General features: G+C 39.7%; 1 protein-coding gene across 5 annotated transcripts in view; it reads right to left on the bottom strand.

Annotated features, from left to right (window-relative positions):
- VAMP4 (vesicle associated membrane protein 4) overlaps positions 1-20,031 on the bottom strand; it is a 38,383-nt gene that overhangs the window by 18,075 nt on the left and 277 nt on the right. For 4 of the 5 annotated variants that reach the window (XM_008056246.1, XM_021711441.1, XM_008056249.1 and 1 more), the window contains exons 2-3: positions 15,679-15,798; positions 9,604-9,650 (exon numbers count right to left, since the gene is read on the bottom strand). In XM_008056246.1, coding sequence (XP_008054437.1) covers positions 9,604-9,650; positions 15,679-15,744 — 113 coding nt within the window. In that variant the 5' untranslated portion in view covers positions 15,745-15,798. Of the gene's footprint in view, positions 1-9,603; positions 9,651-15,678; positions 15,799-19,462; positions 19,482-20,031 lie in introns of those variants that run through there. The other variant, XM_008056248.1, reaches the window with a different exon arrangement.

The raw sequence follows: 20,031 nt of genomic DNA, 5'->3' as shown, positions 1-20,031 counted from the left end.
GGCCACTGCACTACAGTCTGGGTGACAGAGTGAGACTCCAACTCAAAAAAAAAAAAAGAATTTTAGAGAAACTACAGTTTTAAAATCCTTGGCTATACACACTTTGTTCCCATCATAAAACTCTGAAATATGATAACAACTAAACTGCCAATGAATGTAAATACCTTTATGGTCAACTGTAGAACAACTAAAAGTGCAATTCACCTTGAATTCAGGATATGATGAAATGCTGACTAAGAGACGGATAGAGAGAAAAATTCATTCAAAACACTAAAAATTTTAAGTATTTTTTTGATTATTCATCTTGAACTTATCAACATAGCAAAAGGGAAAAAGACTAAGGAAACAGTAACACTTCTCAAATTATTTTATCTTTATTATACTCAAGTGTATCTCACCTTAAACAATCCATTTTCATATGCTCAGAATGTAAACTTTTGGATTTTTTTTTTTTTTAAGTTGGAGCCTCACTCTGTCACCCAGGCTGGAGTGCAGTGGCACGCTCATGGCCACTGAAGCCTCGACCTGCTGAGCTCAGGTGGTCCTACCTCAGCCTTCCAAGCAGCTGAAACTATAGGCGTGCACCACCATGTCTGGCTAATTTTTTTTTATTTATTGTAGAGACGAGGTCTCGCCATATTGCCCAGGCTGGCCTTGAACCCCTGGACTCAAGCAATCCTCTTGCCTCAGCCTCCCAAAGTACTAGAATTACAGGCTTGAGCCACCAAGCCTGGCTACTTTTGGATTTTTCAAATAATTATTCTTCTTCTAAAGACAGAGGAGTAAGATATGATCCCTAAAACTCAAAAGAAACTTGGTTCTTAAAATTCTAGACATATGACAATTTCTAAAGGAGGTGAAAAAAACGTAGCTATTAAAAACATTTTTGGAGAAAAAAAATCAAACTACCTACTGAAACTTATTTAACATAATTTACAAATATGAATACATCATTTTGCCTCTAAGCTTTCTCCTTAAGGTCTTTAAAGTTCCAACTGAGTCTTGGAATACTGGAACAATATTCCCTCCCAACCATTCCAAAATGATGTTCAACATAGAATTTCTTTTCTTTTCTTTCTTTCTTCTTCTTCTTCTTCTTGGAATACTGGAACAATATTCCCTCCCAACCAACCATTCCAAAATGATGTTCAACATAGAATTTCTTTTCTTTTCTTTCTTTCTTCTTCTTCTTCTTTTTTTTTTTTTTTTTAATCAGAGTCTTACTCTGTTGCCCAGGCTGGAGTGCAGTGGCATGATCACGATGAACACAGCTCATGGCAGCCTTGACCTCCTGGACTCAGGTGATCCTTCCACCTCAGCATCCTGAGTAGCTGGGACTACAGGCACATGCCACCATGCCCAGCTAAAATTTTAATTTTTTTGTAGAGACAAGATTTCACTATGCTGTCCAGGCTGGTCTCCAACTCCTGGGCTCAAGCAATCGGCCCTCCTTGGCCTCCCAAAGTGCTGGGATTACAGGTGTAAGCCACCGCTCCTGGCCCAAACAATGAAATTCATAAAGAAAACTGGTATTATGAACTGGAGGTCATTTCTAAAAATTAGGCAAGAACTGGCCAACAGAAACGCAGCTTTGAAAATAAAATCTGAAAATTATTAAATTAAAATTAACCCAACCTAGGTTTTATAGAGAGAAGCAGTGCCAGCGTGGGCAACATAGCAAGAACTTGTCTCCACAAAAAAATAACAAAATTAGCTGAGTGTAGTAGTATGCACCTATAGTCCCAGCTACTTGGAAGGGAGGCTGAGGCAGGAGGATTGCTTGAGCCCAGGAGTTCAAGGTGGCAGTGGGTCATAATCTTGCTATTGTACTCCAGCTTAGGAAACAGAGTAAGACCCTGACTTTAAAAAAAAGATGAAGCAGCAGCAGCAGCTATGTTTGTTTCATCTATTAAGTAACATGGGACTTTAAAATAGTTATATAAAAACAAAATTAAAAGATGGTTTTTTGAAAATTATATATGAATAAATTTCTAGCCAGACTGAACAGGAAAAAAAAAATGGGGGAGGCTGGGTTCGGTGGCTCAGCCTGTAATCCCCGCACTTTGGGAGGCCAAGGCAAGTGGATTGCCTGACTCCGCGGGTTCGAGACTCACCCAGGCAACTTGGCAAGACCTCATCTCTACAATAAATCAAAAATTAGCCAGGCGTGGGAGCGCGTGCCTGTAGTTCTGGCTACTTGGAAGGCTGAGGTGGAAGGATCGCCAGAGCCCAGCAGGTCGAGGCTGCGGTGGCCGGGAGCATGCTACTGTACTCCAGTCTGGGCGACAGAGTGAGACTCCAACTCAAAAAAAAAGCAAACAAAAAAAAAAAAACAGGGGGAAGGACATCACTACAGACAAATGTATGATATATTAAGGAAAGTTAAATGAAGCATACACAAGAACTCTCTAAACTGTCTATGCCACTCTTCCATAAGTCTAAAATTACTTTTAAATCAAAAGTTAAAAAGTCCCAGAAAGAAAATTCCAGGACTAAATGGGTTCAGTAGCAAATTCTAGCAAATATTTAATAAAGAGAAAACTACAAATGCTACATAAACTCTTCCAGAAAACTGAAGACAAACTTTCTCAACTTATTATTTGGGTTCAGCATTAATATATGATGAAAACCAGACAAAGATATAACAAGAAAAGATCATAACTATCAACCAACAAAGTACCTCTCATGAACACAGACGCAAAATCCTTAACAAAATTTTAGCAAATTGATTCCAGTAATGTTTTAAAAGAACTTGAAAAGTAAATCAAATAGGATTTACTCCAGGAACGTAAGGTTGGTTTAAAATTCCAAAATAAACCAACATAATACACCACATTCATGGACAAAAAAAGAAAAACCATGATCATCTCAATAGGTGCAGAAGAAATGCTTGACAAAATCCATTATCCATTAACGATAAAAAGTCTTAGCAAACTAGGATTAGATGAAAACTTTCTCAACCTGATAAAAGGCATCTACAAATAAAACCTACACTGAAAATTAAACTTAGTAGTGAAAGGATAAATGTTTTCCTCTATAGGAGAACAGGAACAAAACAAGGACATTTTCTTTTACTACTTCTATTCGATATTGTACTGGAGGTTCTAGCCAGAGCAATAAGGCAAGGTAAAGAAATAAATGGCATACGTATAGAATAGGAGGATGTGGGCCAGGTGTAATCTCAGTGCGTTGGGAGGCTGAGGTGGGAGGATCACTTGAAGCCAGGAGTTCAAGATCAGCCTAGGCCTTGTCTCTACAAAAAAAAAAAAAAAATTTGCTGGATATGGTGGTGAGGGCATGGTGGCACTGCTTGTAGTCCCAGCTACTCGGAAGGCTGAGGCAGGATAATCATTTGAGGAGAACTGTTCTAGGAGTTCAAGGTTATAGTGAGCTATCATTGTGCCACTGCACACCAGCTGGGGTGGCAGAGTGAGAAAAATGTCTCTAAGAAAATCAAAATTTTAAAAAAGAATAGGAAGTAACATTGTTTTCATTGCAGACAACATAATTGTCTATATAGAGAATCCAATGAAAGCCATAAAAATGATACTAGAATTAATAAGTGAGTTTAACAAGACTGCAGAATACTAGGTTAATTTATAAAAATCAATTATATTTCAATTTACTAGCAATGAAGAAAAAAATTTAAAAATTTTGAAATACCATTTGAAATGTCATTTAAAATAGCATCAGAAAGTATGAAAATGCTTAAGGATAAATTTAGCAAAAAATAAATATACAACATCTGGACACTGAAAATTACAAAATATTGCTGAGAGAAATTCAGGACCTAGATTTTAAAAAAAGATACACCATGTTCATGAGTCAGAAAACTCAATACTATTAAGATGGTTATTCTCCCCAAATTCATCTATAGATTCAATGCAATCTCTCTTTCTCTTTTTCCTTTTTATTTTTTGAGTTGGAGTCTTACTCTGTCGCCCAGGTTAGAGTGCAGTGGCACACTCATGGCCACTCCAGCGTCGACCTGCAGGGCTCCGACGATCCTTCTGCCTCAGCCTTCCAAGTAGTCAGAACTACTGATGCATACTATCTTGCCTGGCTAGTTTTTTAAATTTACTATAGAGACAAGGTCTCGCCAAGTTACCAAGGCTGGTCTTGAACACGTGAGGCAATCCACTCACCTCAGCCTCCCACACTGCTGGAATTACAGGCTGAGTCACTGAGTGCGGCCTCAATGCAATCTCAACTAACATTCCAGCAGGCTTTTTGTAGAAACTGATAAGATGTTCTAAAATTTATATTAAAATGCTTAAAGCCATCAGTAGTCAACAGGATTTTGACAATAAAGTGTAAAGTTGGAGGCCATACACTATACTACCTTGCAACTTATTATAAAGTCAAAATAATCAAGACTGTTTGGTTTTGATGCAAGATAGACACAGAGTCCAGAAACAGAGTCACACGTATATATGATCAATTAAAAAATTTTTATTGTGGTAAATATATACACCACAAAATTTAACAATTTTTCCATTTTAAAGTGCACAGTTCTGTGGCATCAAGTACATTTGACATAGGTTATTCAGTGCAGGTTAAACATAGATAAGTTTCTTGTAGGCAGTTTAAATTAAAATAGGGTAAGCATTAGACATCTTTCTTGTCAGTACATGACCTCCATTTGACAAACCAGACCTGACCACTTTGCAGGTTGGAATGTGGATCTACCAGTGCAATGAATCACAGAAACAATAGGAATTACCCAAAACATAGACATGATGTTCTAAGAGAAACCAAATCTAGTTAGGCAATAACTATTCAGGCGGTCCTTGGAAGATGGAGAGATGGTCATCAAAATTCATGACCAGACACCTGTAGCCCATCCTCTTAGCTCACTGAAGGTAGAGAAATGGTCATCAAAACTCATGACCAGATGCCTGCAGCCCACCACTCTTAGCTCATGGTTTGCTTAATCATGATTGTAGAAGTATTATAAAGCTTCCTATGAAAGGCAAGCACATGTCTGTCCATCCATCCATTCAACTATCTATTTATTTATTGTCTGCCTGCCTGCCTATCTATCTATCTATCGATCTATCTATCTATCGAGTCGGAGTCTTACTTTGTTGCCCAGGCTGATCCTTCTGTTGTCAGTGCTGCAAACATCACCACTATCCATCTCCAAAACTTTTTCATCTTGCAAAACTGATCTCTGTACCCATTAAACACTACCCATTCCCTGGCAACAATTATTCTGTTTTTTTTAGGGGGTGGGGACAGAGTCTCACTGTGTCGCTCAGGCTGGAGTACAGTGGTGTGATTATTACTCACTGTAGCCTTGAACACCTGGGCTCAAGCAATCCTGCCGCCTCAGCCTCTCAAGCAGAAGGAATTACAGGTGTGTGGGCTACCATTCCTGGCTCCTGGCAACCACCTTTCTACTTTGTGTCTCTATGAATCTGACTATGCTAGGTACCTAATATGGAATTGTGCATTATTTTTCCTTTTATGACTGGCTTTCACTTAACATAATGTCTTCAAGGTTCATCTACGATGTAGCAATTGCCAGAATTTCCTTCTAAACTCTTAAAAGCTGAATCACAATCCATTTATGTATAGTACACATTTTGTTTATCTATTCATCTGTTGATGGGCACTTGGGTTGTTTCCACCTTTAGGCTATTGCAAATACTGCTACTATGATTTACTATGTAAATTAATTTTTAAAAATTGTTTAAAGAACTTTATTTGATTTGTCTCCCTTTTAGCACAAAGACAAAAGTACAGTGTATGGAACTGCACTTTATTTTACTGTTTTTTTTTTTTTTTTTTGAGTTGGAGTCTCACTCTGTTGCCCAGGCTGTAGTGCAGTGACACGCTCATGGCCATGGCAGCATCGACCTGCTGAGCTCAGGTGATCCTTCTGCCTCAGTTTTCCAAGTAGCTAGAACTACAGGCACGCGCCACCACACCCAGCTAATTTTTGTAGAGATGAGGTCTTGCCAGTTGCCCAGGATGATCTCGAACGCATGGGCTCAGGCAATGCTCTCACCTCAGGCTCCCAAAGTGCTGGGATTATAGGAGTGAGCCACTGCACCCAGCCCTTTTACTTTCTACTTTTTTTTTTGTAGAGACAGGATCTTGCTTTGTCACCCAGGCTGGAGTGCAGTGATACAATCATAGCTTACTGCAGCCTTGAACTCCTGGGCTCAAGCATTCCTCCTACCTTGGTCTGTCAAGTATCTGGGACCACAGTCAAGTGCCACCACACCCAACTAATTTCTGTAATTTTTGCAGATACGGGGTCTCTCTAAGCTATCCAGGCTGGTCTCTAACTCCTGGCCTCAAGTGGTCCTCTTGCCTCAGCCTCCCAAGGTGCTGGCATCACAGCCGTAAGAACCTTACTCAAGCCTGGCCTGGAATTGCATTTCAAATGGTGCCAGTTTAGTTGTCAGGCCCTTTGGAAGATGTACAGCATTATTTGGGAGTGGAACCTCTAGCAGTACATCATTGGTTCAAAGAACGTTCCTGATAAAAATTATCTAACTTACATTCAGGTAATTAGTTATTTGCCCAAACATCTGGCCTTTTCAATAATGGAGTTCCTTTCTGACAGGCAATAATTGCTCTAGTCTAAGGCTTTTCACCATAAGTAGCATTATAGCTTTGTGATTCTATGGCAATTTTATTATCTGCAGAAAATTATCTCCCCACATTACCTGACATTCCTGCCAAAAATGATACTATTTCCTGTCATTAAATTTGCTTTCTATCCTGTAAGCTTTTTGTTCATTGTTTCATGAACACTATGTCACAACATTTTAACAAAGTAAGAATAAATGTTTCCTCTCAAGCATATCCCTCTACAATTCCCAGAGAAAAACCCCACAACAATGTTGTCCTTCCTGATTTTATAAATCTAAACCTAAACATGTATGAGAGCCCTTTTTAATCTTAATTGCAAAGGATGGATCAGGTAAATTAATTATTACTATTTTTTTTGAGTTGGAGTCTCACTCTGTTGCCCAGACTGGAGTGCAGTGGCATGCTCCTGGCCACCACAGCCTCGACCTGCTGGGCTCCGGCGATCCTTCCACCTCAGCCTTTCAAGTAGCCGGAACTACAGGTGCGCGCTACCACACCCGGCTAATTTTTTGATTTATTGTGGAGACGAGGTCTCGTCAAGTTGCCCGAGTGGGTCTCGAACCCACAGGCTCAGGCAATTCACTTGCCTTGGTCTCCCAAAGTGCTGGGATTACAGACTGAGCCACCAAGCTCGGCCCAGGTGAATTAATTTTGACAAGATACCAAGGTAATTCAATGGGGGAAGGAATAATCTTTTTATAGTGATGATGGAACAACTGAATGATCACATGTCCCTATTCCTAATTCTTCCTTGTTACCTCAACAATATGTAGCAATTAACTTAAAATAGATGAAAGGCCTAAATGAAAAGTCAAAACCATAAAATTCCTAGGAGAAAACATAGATGAAAATCTTAGTTTGAAAACAATTTCTTAAATATGATACCAAAAAACAATAGAAAAAAATTTCCATAAATTGATTTCATCAAAATCAAAACTTGAACCTTAAAAAATACTGTTATAAGGAAGAAGAGGTTAAGTTTCAGATTTGGAGAAAATATTTGCAAAACACACGTCTGACAAATAACTTGTATCTTGAATATATTTTTAAAAACTCTTGGCCGGTCTAGGTGGATCAGCCTGTAATCCCAGCACTTTGGGAGGCTGAGGTGAGTAGACTGCCTGAGCCCATGGGCTCGAGACCCGCCTGGGCAACTTGGTAAGACCTCATCTCTACAATAAATCAAAAATTAGCCGGGCGTGGTAGCACGCACCTGTAGTTCCAGCTACTTGGAAGGCTGAGGCGGAAGGATCACCAGAGCCCAGCAGGTTGAGGCTGCGGCGGCCAGGAGTGGCCACTGCACTCCAGTCTGGGTGACAGAGTGAGACTCCAACTCAAAACAAAACAAAACAAAAAAAACAACTCTTACAACTTAAAAAGAAGACACACTTTTTAACTTTTTTTTTTTTTTTTTTTTGCATCAAGGTCTTATTGTGTTGCCCTGGCTGGTCTTGAACTCAAGCAGTCCTCCTATCCCAGCCTCCCAAAGTTCTGAAATTATAGGCATGACCTACTGTGCTCAGCCTAAATTTTAAAATGGGCAAAAAACTGGAACAAATGCTTCACCAAAGAAGGTATGAGGATGGAAAGGAAGCACACTCAAGGATGTTCAACATCCTATTTCATTAGGGAAATGCAAATTAAAACCACAGTGAGGTACACTACACACTCATGAGAACGACTACAAGGAAAAAGACTCGCCATACATGTAGTCTTGGTGAGAAGAGGGAGTAACTGGAACTTTCATACGCTACTGGTGAGAATATAAAATGGTATAATTACTGTTGTAAACTTACACCAGCCATTCCATTCCTAGAAAATAAAATGTGTGTCCACACAAAAACCTGTACACAAATACATACGGAAGCTTTATTTGTAAAAGCCAAAAACTAGAACTAGTCCAAATATCCATACAGAAACGAATGCATAAAACAATTACAGTACATTCATACAATGGAATACTACTCAGAAATTTTAATAACTCAAACTACTGACACATGGATGAATCCCCAAATAGCCATGCTGAGTGAAAAAAAGTCAGTTTAAAAAAGGAGGGGGGGATATACTATATGATTTCATTTATATAAAATTTCTGAAAATACAAACTACAGTGAGAGAAGCAGCTCATTGGTTGCCTAGGGACTGGGAGAGCAACAGCTACCAAGGGTTGTGAGGAAAGCTGTGGGGTGATAGCTGTGTTCATTATTTGAATTTGGAGATGATTTCACAGGTGTATAGCACAGTAGTCCCCGCTTATCCATGGTTTTTCTTCCCATAATTCCATAGTTTCAGTTGCCTGCAGCTTACTGGCAGGTCCAAAAATATTAAATGAAAAATTACAGAAATAAATAATTCATAAGTTTCAAGTTGTGCACTGTTCTTAGTAATCTTGTGTTGCCCACTCTGTCCCGCCTGGGATGTGAATCATCTTTTTGTCCAACACATCCATGCTGTATACGCTATCCACCCATGAGTCACTGATATAATCTGTGACTGACATCCAAACACTGACATCACCATGGTGCCACGATCCAGGATCACCCAAGCAGATGACCCTCCTCCTGAAGTATCATCAGGTCAACAGTACCTAACGTCACACCACAGTGCCTCCCTCACTCACCTCACGTCATCTCATCACATCGGCATGCATTATCGCACAGCCTCACAAGAAGGATATTTTGAGAGACCACATTCATATAACTTTTATTATAGTATGTTGGTATGATTGTTCCTTTTATCAGTACTGTCATTAATCTTTTACTGTGTCTAATTTATAAATTCAAGTTTATCATAGGTATGTAAATATAGGAAAAAACATAGTGTGTGTGTGTATACATATATGGTTCACTACTCTCTGTGATTTCAGGCATCCACTGGGGGTTGTGGACCATATCCCCCATGAATAAGGGGGACTACTATATACAAGTCAAAACTCTTACATTGTGTACTTTGTATGTCAGTTACACCCCAATGAAGTTGTAAAAAAAAACAACTTACAGAAAAAAGTCCTCTTCTTCATCTGAATCATCTTCCAAAAGATTTCTCTGCCAAAAAAGAAAGAGACTTGAGTTTCCACATTCAGAAGGCTTATAAAAAGTAAGGGAAGAGTAATGAAATAAGTTCTATACTGGTTGAAATGCCTTAACTCCAAGTGTCCATAAAGAGGGAAAAGCACTTACATGTCCTTCACTGGAGGCTATAAGACGTGGAAAAACATTTGCAGACTTTCCAAAGAAAATGCTCACAACTCTGGATCCTATGACTGATCAAAAGGTAGAAAGGTCACTGAAGCTGGTGTGGGAGTGAGGCAGTGGAGGCAGTCAGGGAAAAGCAAGTCCGTCCGTCCTCCCACCCTCCTCCTCCTCTAACGACAGAACTCACTTAGCCAAGTGGCAGAGAACAAGTGAAGGTGTGAAGTGCAGAGGCAAAAGAGCATAGAGGGATGGTCTGGAGCTGAGGGACAAGGGCCCAGTAACAGGCGTGGGCTACTTTTCAGCAACTCAGACAAACAGGCCTTTATACAAAGCTGATCTTCCAAACCAAAGCAACTTTATATTTTCACATTCTGAGATACAATGATAAAATAAGGGTGTCTCCTCCTCTCCCTAAAGGGGAAGTATAAAGTCCCAAAAGGAGGCTAAAAACCAAAACCCAGACCTTTCAGACAAACAAGAACTCCAACAGTACACAGGTTGAGAATCTCCTATCTGAAATGCTTGGAACCAGAAGTATTTTAAATTTCAGATTCTAAAGCCGGGCTCGGTGGCTCAGCCTGTAATCCCGTGCCTTTGGGAGGCTGAGGTGATTGCCTGAGCCTGCGGGTTTGAGACCCACCTGGGCAACTTGGCAAGACCTCATCTCTACAATAAATCAAAAATCAGCCAGGCATGGTAGCGCACGCCTGTAGTTCCAGCTACTTGGAAGGCTGAGGCGGAAGGATCACCAGAGCCCAGCAGGTCGAGGCTGCGGTGGCCGGGAGCAGCCACTGCACTCCAGTCTGGGCGACAGAGTGAGACTTCAACTCAAAAGAAAAAAAAAAAATTTCAGATTCTAGAATATTTGCATATCCATAATGAGATATCTTAGGGCGGGTGACAAAGCAAGAGAGGCTTGAAGATAGTGCACTATGGTTTTGAAGATGGAGGAAGATGTCACCAGAACTTTAAGGTAAAAAAAACTGTGTCTCAAAGTCCTCTAACAAAACCCAGAGGCTGGGAGTGGGAGAGGGAAGGCTGTGAAGGCATGGCAACATGCTCATCTTGATGGAACAAAGGAGGGGAATGGGGCTATAAAGGAAGGAACGCCATTCCTGGTATGTCGTCAGAGAACACATTCAAAATTACCAAGATGACATAAAGTTAGCAACAAAAGACAAAGAGGGAAGGAGGAAGAAAGGGAGTAAAATTTCCAAACTACCAAATGGCTCTGGGGCAAGGAGGGAGATGAGGAAAGATGATCAATCTAGCAAAAGGGAAAAGGAGGAAAAGAGAAGAAATACAAATATCATTATGCAGAATCATTAATATATAGTCTAGAGTAAAAAACTGAAAGGACATATTCAAGATTCATTTGGCATGTATTTCCAAGCATCTTCTATGTGTTTCTAAGTACCAAGTCCCAGCTGTGAACAAAAGTGTCTGAGTTCTCCCAGAAAAATGACATTGTGACAAATGCTATTAATTAAATTAGTTAAATTAAATTAGAACTAAAACAGTGACGGGACAGAAAGTGACAGGGTGATGACATGAGATTAAGCTGTCTTAAAAAATCCCTGCTGTCATAAAAAAAAACAACATCCAAAAAAACACTCTGAAGAGGTTAAATGTAAGCCAAGATCCAAGTAACAATCAGCAGCCAGTCAAAGATCAGGGTGAAAAGCATTCATTGCCGGCAATAAATGTGAATGGTTTGAAAGTCTCTATTTCAAAACAAAAAACTATACGTGATTAAGTTAAAAAAGTTCCAGCCAATATCCGTTTAAAAGAAATTAACCAGTTGGGCTCAGTGGCTCAGCTTGTAATCCCACGCTTTGGGAGGCTAAGGTGAGTGGATTGCCTGAGCCCACGAGTTCAAGACCTGCCTGGGCAACTTGGCGAGATCTCATCTGTACAATAAATCAAAAAAAAATTAGCCAAGCGTGGTAGCGTGTGCCTGTAGTTCCAGCTCTTGGAAAGCTGAGGTGGAAGGATCGCCGGAGCTCAGCAGGTTGAGGCTGCAGTGGTCGGGAGCGTGCCACTGCACTCCAGTCTGGGCAACAGAGTGAGACTCCAACTCAAAAAAAAAAAAAAAGAAATTAACCTAAAACAAATATCAACACAAACTAAAGTCATGTGAAAACAGTAATAACAACGAGCAAATGTCATATAAAGGATGGAAAAAAGGGAAGTAGAAAAGCTACATCAGTAAATTATAACAAAAAGAAAGTTAGAGTTAGGAATATAAAGAAGAATTTTAGGACAAAGCATTAAACATCAAATAAGATTTTACAATAATAAAATACACAATCCACCAAGAAGATTTAATAGCAATGAATTTTATATACCTAATGACACAGCTTAAAAATACATAAAAGCTGTTTAAATTTAAAAAACAAATGGATACATTAAAAATCATAAGGAGGATTTACCATATCCTTCAGAGATGTAGAAACCAAAGACCAAAAAAACTATAATTTTGAAACTAAACAGCAAATTTTATTTTCAAATATACATAATATGGATAAGCCACAAAGGAAATTTAATAACCTCCAAAAAATAAAAACGGCACAAGCCACATTCTCTGGCCATAATTCAAAGGAAATTAAAACAAATAACAAAAGGAAATTTTAAAACACTCTTCTGTCTACACCCATACCACCCTGAATGCACTGGGTCTTGTCTGATCTCCAAAGCGAAAACACTCTTCTAGTGAACTCTTGTGTTAAAAAGTAAATGGAAGTTGAACAGACTATTTAGAAACGAATAAACACTAGAACACTATAGATCAAAATCTCTAGGGCATGGTCACAGTAGTATTTAAAGGAAAATGTGACCTTAGATAAGTGTTTAACTCTAAAGATGAGAAAGAACACATAACCTCAGAAGTCTGAAAGAAAAAGATTAATGGAGTTAATTACATAAAAAATTTACTTTTTTTATTTTCCTCAAGGAAGGCCTGAATCTGAGTGATTACATAAAAATGTGAAATTTGAAGAACACAAGATATTAAAAAACAAGTAACAGAATGGTAAAAAAAATCTACAACATACCTTCAAACAAAAGATCTGGTGTCTATATTATATAAAGACCTTTGGCAAACCAGTTAGAAAAAGAGACATTACAGACAGTCAAAGGATGGGAAAAATTCCCAATAGAAAAAATGTCCAATGAATACATGAAAAGATGTTAAAAATCAATAATATTCAGGGAAATTCATTAATTAACTCCTTCAATAAACATTTATTGAGTGATATTCTAGCTGCTAAGTAACAATCATTATATTTATGATGTTTATTTGGTTTAGAGGATGGCAATACAAAGATTTCATCACGTGTTTATTATGCGTGTATACCAAGAAACATACATGAAAATCAATGACTTTTTACATGTACATTGAACAAACATTGAGTACTAAGGATATCATGTCAAAAAAGTATAATGCAACACTAGGCAGATAATAACTGTTGGTGAGGATGTGGAGGGATTGGAACTCACATATATTGCTGATGGAAATGTAAAAACTATGTAGCCACTTCGGAAAACAGTTTGGCAGCTCCTTGAAAGGTTTAATGTAGAGTTACTATAATACCCAGCAATTCTACCTCTGGGTATATGCCCAAGATAAACGAAAACATGTTCAAACAAAAACATGCACTCTAACATTCATAGCAGCAGTACTCGTAATAGACAAAAAGCAGGAAAAAAAAGGTCTACCAACAGATGAATGGATAAATAAAATGTGGTATATTGACACAATAAAATATTATTCAGCAATAGAAAGGAAACTGATACATACTACAATATTGAATCTCGAAGACATTAAGTCAAAGAAGTCAGTCACAAAAGGCTACAGATTATATGATTCATTTATAAAATGTCAGGAATAGACAAATCTATCGGTTTACAGTTGCCTAGGGCAGAGGGGATGAGGAAGAAGGGAGAAGACTGCTAAAGGGTGTGGTTTTTTTCAAGGATAATGAAAATATCCTTAAAATTGACTGCAGTGATGGTTGCACAATCCTGTGAATATACGAAAACCCACTGAGTTGTACAATTTAAATGGTATGAATTATATGATATGTGATCTATAGCTCAATAAAGCTGTTACCAAAAAAAAGTATAATAGGAAAGGGGGACAAAACTTTTAAGTTTTTACAAGTTACTTATAGATTATTGAAATCAATCAGTTATAAACTTCATAATATGATTAACATCAAAAAGAAGATCTCCATTTAAAGTCAATTTTGTTCAGTTCTGGTGCCTAACATTCTATTTTTACAATAAATTGCGGTAGTAATCAACCAACAATGTAAACAGAAAGTGATGCCGTTAGTCTCAGTGGTAGCACTTATTGAGACTGCATATTTTATATTTTTAAGTATACATATAAAACTTCTTTTAAAAGTTTACTAACAATTAGTCTATTGGTGAATTCTTTTCATCATCAAATTTTTAAAAACTGTAGAAAGACTTAGGATAGAATGAAGACAAATGTTTCCTGTGTTGTATTAAGATACTGCTGAATCATAACAGGGTGGGCAGGGTGGATAGTATTAAGTTCTGAGGTTGTGCAAAAGGGAGTGTGGAAAACAAAGTGGAGGAGACGAAAAGCTTTGCAAGAGTAGGGAGCATGCACTCCAGTATTTAGCACAGTGCCTAGCACACAGTAGGTGGCCAATAAATATTTGTTGAATAAATTAAAAAATGGAAGAATGGCAAGAAGGAAGTGAGAGAGGGCTTCAGGTTGCCAGATTAAAAAAAACACTAATTCCTTCCCTCAATAAACATGGATTGAGTACTAATTCTAAAAATAACTTACTACAACATTCAAATTAACTGCTGTCTTCCAAAATGCTGTATAATTTCTGGATTTATACACATTTGTATAGAATGTTCTGGAATAAACTAGAAATCAAAGCATTATGTAAAAGATACTCTGGACTACCAGAGATGATTGCAGGTCCAGAATCCTTTACTTGCAATTCCAAAATCATAAAATTCTGAAAATCAAAAGGTTTTTGAGGAAAACCTGACCTGAATTGATACAAGCTAATTTATTTATATACTTTATTTATACATTTAGCTAGATAATCCTACATTTAACTGAGAAATATTAATATATTTGGAAGTGCTGGTCCAGACCCCAAAAAGGACGTTATATAATATGCTCTTAACTACCTTTCTAAAATCTGAAAAATTCTGAATTCCTAATACATTTGTCTTCAGATATTGTATATTTGTATAAAACTCCCTTTGAAAAACTAGAAGAAGCAGTGAGAATAATGATTTGATCAATAATGGAAGTAGAATTCAGCTGAGTCACCAATCCGAGTGACACAAACTTTTAATATGTTTAAAATATATTGCTTAAAATATATTGTTTGAGGAAAACAAGTAGGATTAGAATATATAGTAGTCATAAACATTAGATTTTTAAATATTATTTACAAAGGAAATGAAAATATATTTTGAATCTTTCTTATTTATTTTAAGGGGAGAGTGCGAACGCAGTTCCCTACTACCATAAGCTATGAGCTTCCCACATTTGGGAAAATCACAGGAGTCAGCACATCTGGAGTGTGATGGATAAGCCTAGCCCTGGGAAAATCACCTTTTGGGGCATGTGATTGGCATCAGAAGTGGGAGCAGTCTTGTGGGACTGAGCCCTCAACCTGTGGGATCTGATGCTATCACCAGGTAAACAGTGTTAGAACTGGACTGAATTAGAGGACGCCTAGCTGGTGTCTGCTGACAAATCTGCTGCACAATTTCCTGCTGGTGGGGAGAAACCTTTCTGGGGTCTGGACCAGGACTTCCAAACCCAGCTAGGTGAGTATGAAACTTTCTTTTTTAAAGTTTTAGATTCTGAACTTACCCTTTCACTTTTCACAGAGCCAGTGACGTCATCGTCATTTAGGTGGCGCTTGAACTTGGGAGGCATGCTTTTTACTCACGAAGTACTTTACTGCTTCTTAGCAGAATAAGTATTCACCACCTTAAAGAGAAAATAAACGTCATCAGCTATGAGATTTCCGAGTATAATCTAAAGTATTAAAATGGCATACAGGGCCCTGTACAATGAAGTCTCCCTTACTTTTCTTACTTTACTCCCTTTCCCTTGCTCTACACTCCAGCGACCACAGCCTCTTTGCTAGGCCTCAACATGTAAGAAACAGTTAAAACCATGAGAAAATGTATGTAATTTCCCTAAGAGAACATGTGTTGGAAGTATGTGACTTAAGGTTCTTATGAAATAAAAAAGCAGAGAGTGGAGTTTACAATTTAAACTGGAAGTCAGAAGATAGGGGGATACTTCTATTTCTCTTTTAGTTAATTGCTTAAGTAACGATTGCGTTTCCTTAGCTGTAAAAATAGTGATTTCTAGGTTTTCACATAGAACTAGGATGGTGACATCAGATAATACACGCAAAAACATTCTGTGAACTATGATGTTCCATTTATGCTCCAGGAGAAGGGATACTTTTGGCAAGTACTGGGGTGATATTATGGGATTTATAATAAAATATATATATATGTCTTGTTTCAGTCTTCATTTCCTGACATTCAGCTCCTAAAACCTTTTTTTTGAGTTGGAGTCTCACTCCGTCTTCCAGACTGGAGTGCACTGGCACACTCCGGGCCACCGCAGCCTCGACCTGCTGGGCTCCGGTGGTCTTTCCACTTCAGCCTTCCAAGCAGCCGGAACTACAGGCACGCGCTACCACGTCCGGTTAATTTTTTTTGATTGATTGTAGAGATGAGGTCTCGCCAAGTGGCCCAGGCAATTCACTCACCTCGGCCTCCCAAAGCGCTGGGATTACAGGCTGAGCCACCGAGCCCGGCGAAGAGTGTCTTTTGTAAGCTAGTAAGATGACTAGTGGGGGCAGGCCCAGAGAGCCTCAGAACGGGGGGGCTAGTCACAAGAAAAACCAAACTCCTAGGAGAGGAAGTGGGCTAAAGGTTGAGTTGACTTCTAACAGCCAATGAGGTAATCAATCATGCCTACTGAGTAGGCCCTAAATCCAGAAGGACAAGTTTGGAGAGCTGCTGGAGAGCAGAACACATGGAGGCTTCGAGGCTCCTCTGTACCCCTTCTTCCATGCCGTGCCCATGCATCTCTTTCATCTGGCTCTTCATCTGTGTCCTGTGTAATATCCTTTATATAAACCAGTAAAGCGTTGCCCTGAGTTCTGTGAGCCACTCTAGCAAATAACTGAACCAAAGTCATGGTACCCTGATTTACAGACAGTCAGTCAGAAGCACAGGTAGAACAACTTGGGGCATGTGATTGGCATCAGAAGTGGGAGCAGACTTGTGGGACTGAGCCCTCAACCTGTGGGATCTGATGCTGTCACCAGGTAAACAGTGTTAGAACTGGACTGAATTAGAGGATGCCCAGCTGGTTGTCTGCTGACAAATCTGCTGCACAATTTCCTGCTGGTGGGGAGAAACCTTTCTGGGGTCACAGAAGCATTTTGTGTTGAGAGAAAGTAGGAGAAACTGAGTTTGTTCTTCCTATATCAAAACAACTGGATTAAACAAAGTCAGTTTCCTTTGCTACATTTCTCACAGTCTTTTATATGCTAATATGCATTGTGACTGTCTAAGAATCTATTTGCATATGTAACACATTCAAAATGTTCTAAAGAAAAAGCTGTCCTACAGCAGTCACCAGATACAAGAAAAAATGCTCAGCCTCACTAGCCATCAAAGAAATGCAAATTAAAACTGCAGTGAGATATCGCCTAACTCTAGTCAGGATGGCCATCACCAATACTCAAAAAACAACAGATGCTGGAGAGGATGCCACGAAAAGGGAACACTTTTACACTGTTGGACAAGTTTACACTAGTACAATCTCTGTAGAAAACAGTGTGACAATTCCTAAAAGACATAAAAATCGACCTTCCATACAACCCCACAATCCCCCTACTGGGAATATACCCAGAGGAACTCAAATCACTCTATGAAAAAGATGCCTTCACACAGTATGTTTATTGCAGCATTGTTCACAATAGCAAGAACATGGAACCAACCGTGCTGCCCACTGAAAGAGGACTGAGGCCCACTGAAAGGGGACTGAGGCTGAGGTGAGTGGATTGCCTGAGCCCATGGGTTCAAGACCAGCCTGGGCAACTTGGCAAGACCTCGTCTCTACAACAAATCAAAAATTAGTCGGGCATGGTAGCAAGCACCTGTAGTTCCAGCTACTTGAAAGGCTGAGGCGGAAGGATTGTCTGAGCCCAGCAGGTCGAGACTGCAGTGGCTGTGAGTGTGCCACTGCACTCCAGCCTGGGCAACACAGTGAGACTCCCACTCAAAAAAAAAAAAAAAAGAAAGAGAACTGAATTTTTAAAATGTGGTACATGTACACGATGGAATATTACACAGTCATCAAGAAGGACAAAATCATGAACTTCATAGCAACCTGGATGAACTTAGAGTCTTTAATACTGAGCAATCTATCACAGAAGCAAATAACTGAGAATTACATGTTCTCACTCATAAGCAGACCTCGTACAATTATCATAATACTATAAGAAAAAGATTGGATGTAGCAGGAAACTGCTTTGGGGGACGGGGGGAGGAGGGATGTGGGATTGGCAGTAATGGGAGTGGGAATCTGCCTGGAGAGTGGGGGGCACACCTCATCTGAAAGGGTACCTGCATAATGAAGATTTGTATATCTAACCCTGTATTGTACCCCACATCTTTAAAATAAAAAAATTTAAAGTAAAAAAAAGAAAAAGAAAAAGCTGTCCTAGGCTGGGCGCGGTGGCTCATGCCTGTAATCCCAGCACTTTGGGAGGCCGAGGTGAGAATACTGCAGGAGCCCAGGAGTTCAAGAATAGCCTGGGCAACTTGCCGAGACCTTGTCTCTACAATAAATCAAAAAGTTAGCCGGGTGTGGTGGTGCGTGTCTGTGGTTCCAGTTACTTGGAAAGCTGAGGCAGAAGGATTGCCTGAGCCCAGCAGGTTGAGGCTGCAGTGGCCGTGAGCATGCCATTGTTCTCCAGCCTGGGCAACTGAGTGAGACTCCCACTCAAAAAAAATTTTAAAAAAATTAAGAAAGACCCACTTTTCTGTAACAACCCTTGTTCCTCTTCCACAAGAAGAAACACTTCTAAGGTAGTATAGACAGACATTAGTTTGTTGACTAATGGTGTACACATAAAAAAGAATAAACAAGCCCAGGGTCTAGTTTCATAAACCAAACAAAATACTATAACTCAGTTTTCTGTCAACACAAATGGACACAAACATTAGGCTTTGATAAGAAATGCTTCTAACCAGAAATTTAACCACCTGTAACAGAAACCCAACACTTGCTGCCTGAGTTAACAGCTCTAGAGCCCTTCATTCCACAGTATTTCTGTCATGTGTATCTGGCACATTTTCTCACCCTTTGATTTCAGAATAATTCATTCATGTAGAAATGTTGCAGAATGCCTGGAAAAACAGATGACAAAGCAAATGACGGAAGAATTTGAGCTTTTCTGTGTGTTATACTTTAAACCCTAAAAAGGGGCTGCCTTAACATTCCAAGGCAAACAACAGGCAGGCTTACATAACGCCTTTACGAGACACGCAGTGAAGCTTTAATCTTGAGGACGAGCGAACCTCATATTCAGCTGCCACAATACAAGAGTCAGGCTTACCAAGGCAAGAAACCAGCGTCGGGGAAGCAGAAAACCCATGGGCAAAGCAACACACAGGTTAATCAGCTACTTTGACGAACTTTGATGTCATTTGCAACCGATGATTACCTATTAGTAACTGGTGATAATCGTACCAAACAACTAATAGAAATAAATCACGCTGAGAAAGTCGACTTAAACACAGTCCGCCTGAGATTTCTCCTACAAGCAACACACGCGAATCAGGTGTTCGCGTCCGGGCACGTATGCAATGATGTCCCCTCACCGAGGGAGGACCCCACGACCCAAGTCGCTCGAAGAGCGTCACGTCGCCCTGTGCTTCTCACGCACGACCACACACTAAATGTGCACGCATGCACTTCTGGAAGCAGTACGCTCCCTGTCCACCCACTCCGCCCCTCGGCAGAGGCCTCTGTTCCCTTGACACCGCCGCTCCGTGCCGGCTCGCTGAAAGAAGGCGACAGCGAGATGCGCCCAGGCCAGAGCTGCCGTCGGGTGCCCCGACCCACGGGCGGCCCTTCCTCCAGCCTCGACAGAGACACCCCACGCCCATCTGTCGCCCAGGCCCC

This window comes from Carlito syrichta, unplaced genomic scaffold (assembly GCF_000164805.1).
Source record: "Carlito syrichta isolate Samal-C Ts95f unplaced genomic scaffold, Tarsius_syrichta-2.0.1 Scaffold302299, whole genome shotgun sequence".
NCBI lineage: Eukaryota > Metazoa > Chordata > Mammalia > Primates > Tarsiidae > Carlito > Carlito syrichta.
Note: the sequence above shows the minus strand (reverse complement) of the source record. Positions and strands in the feature narration are given on the sequence as shown.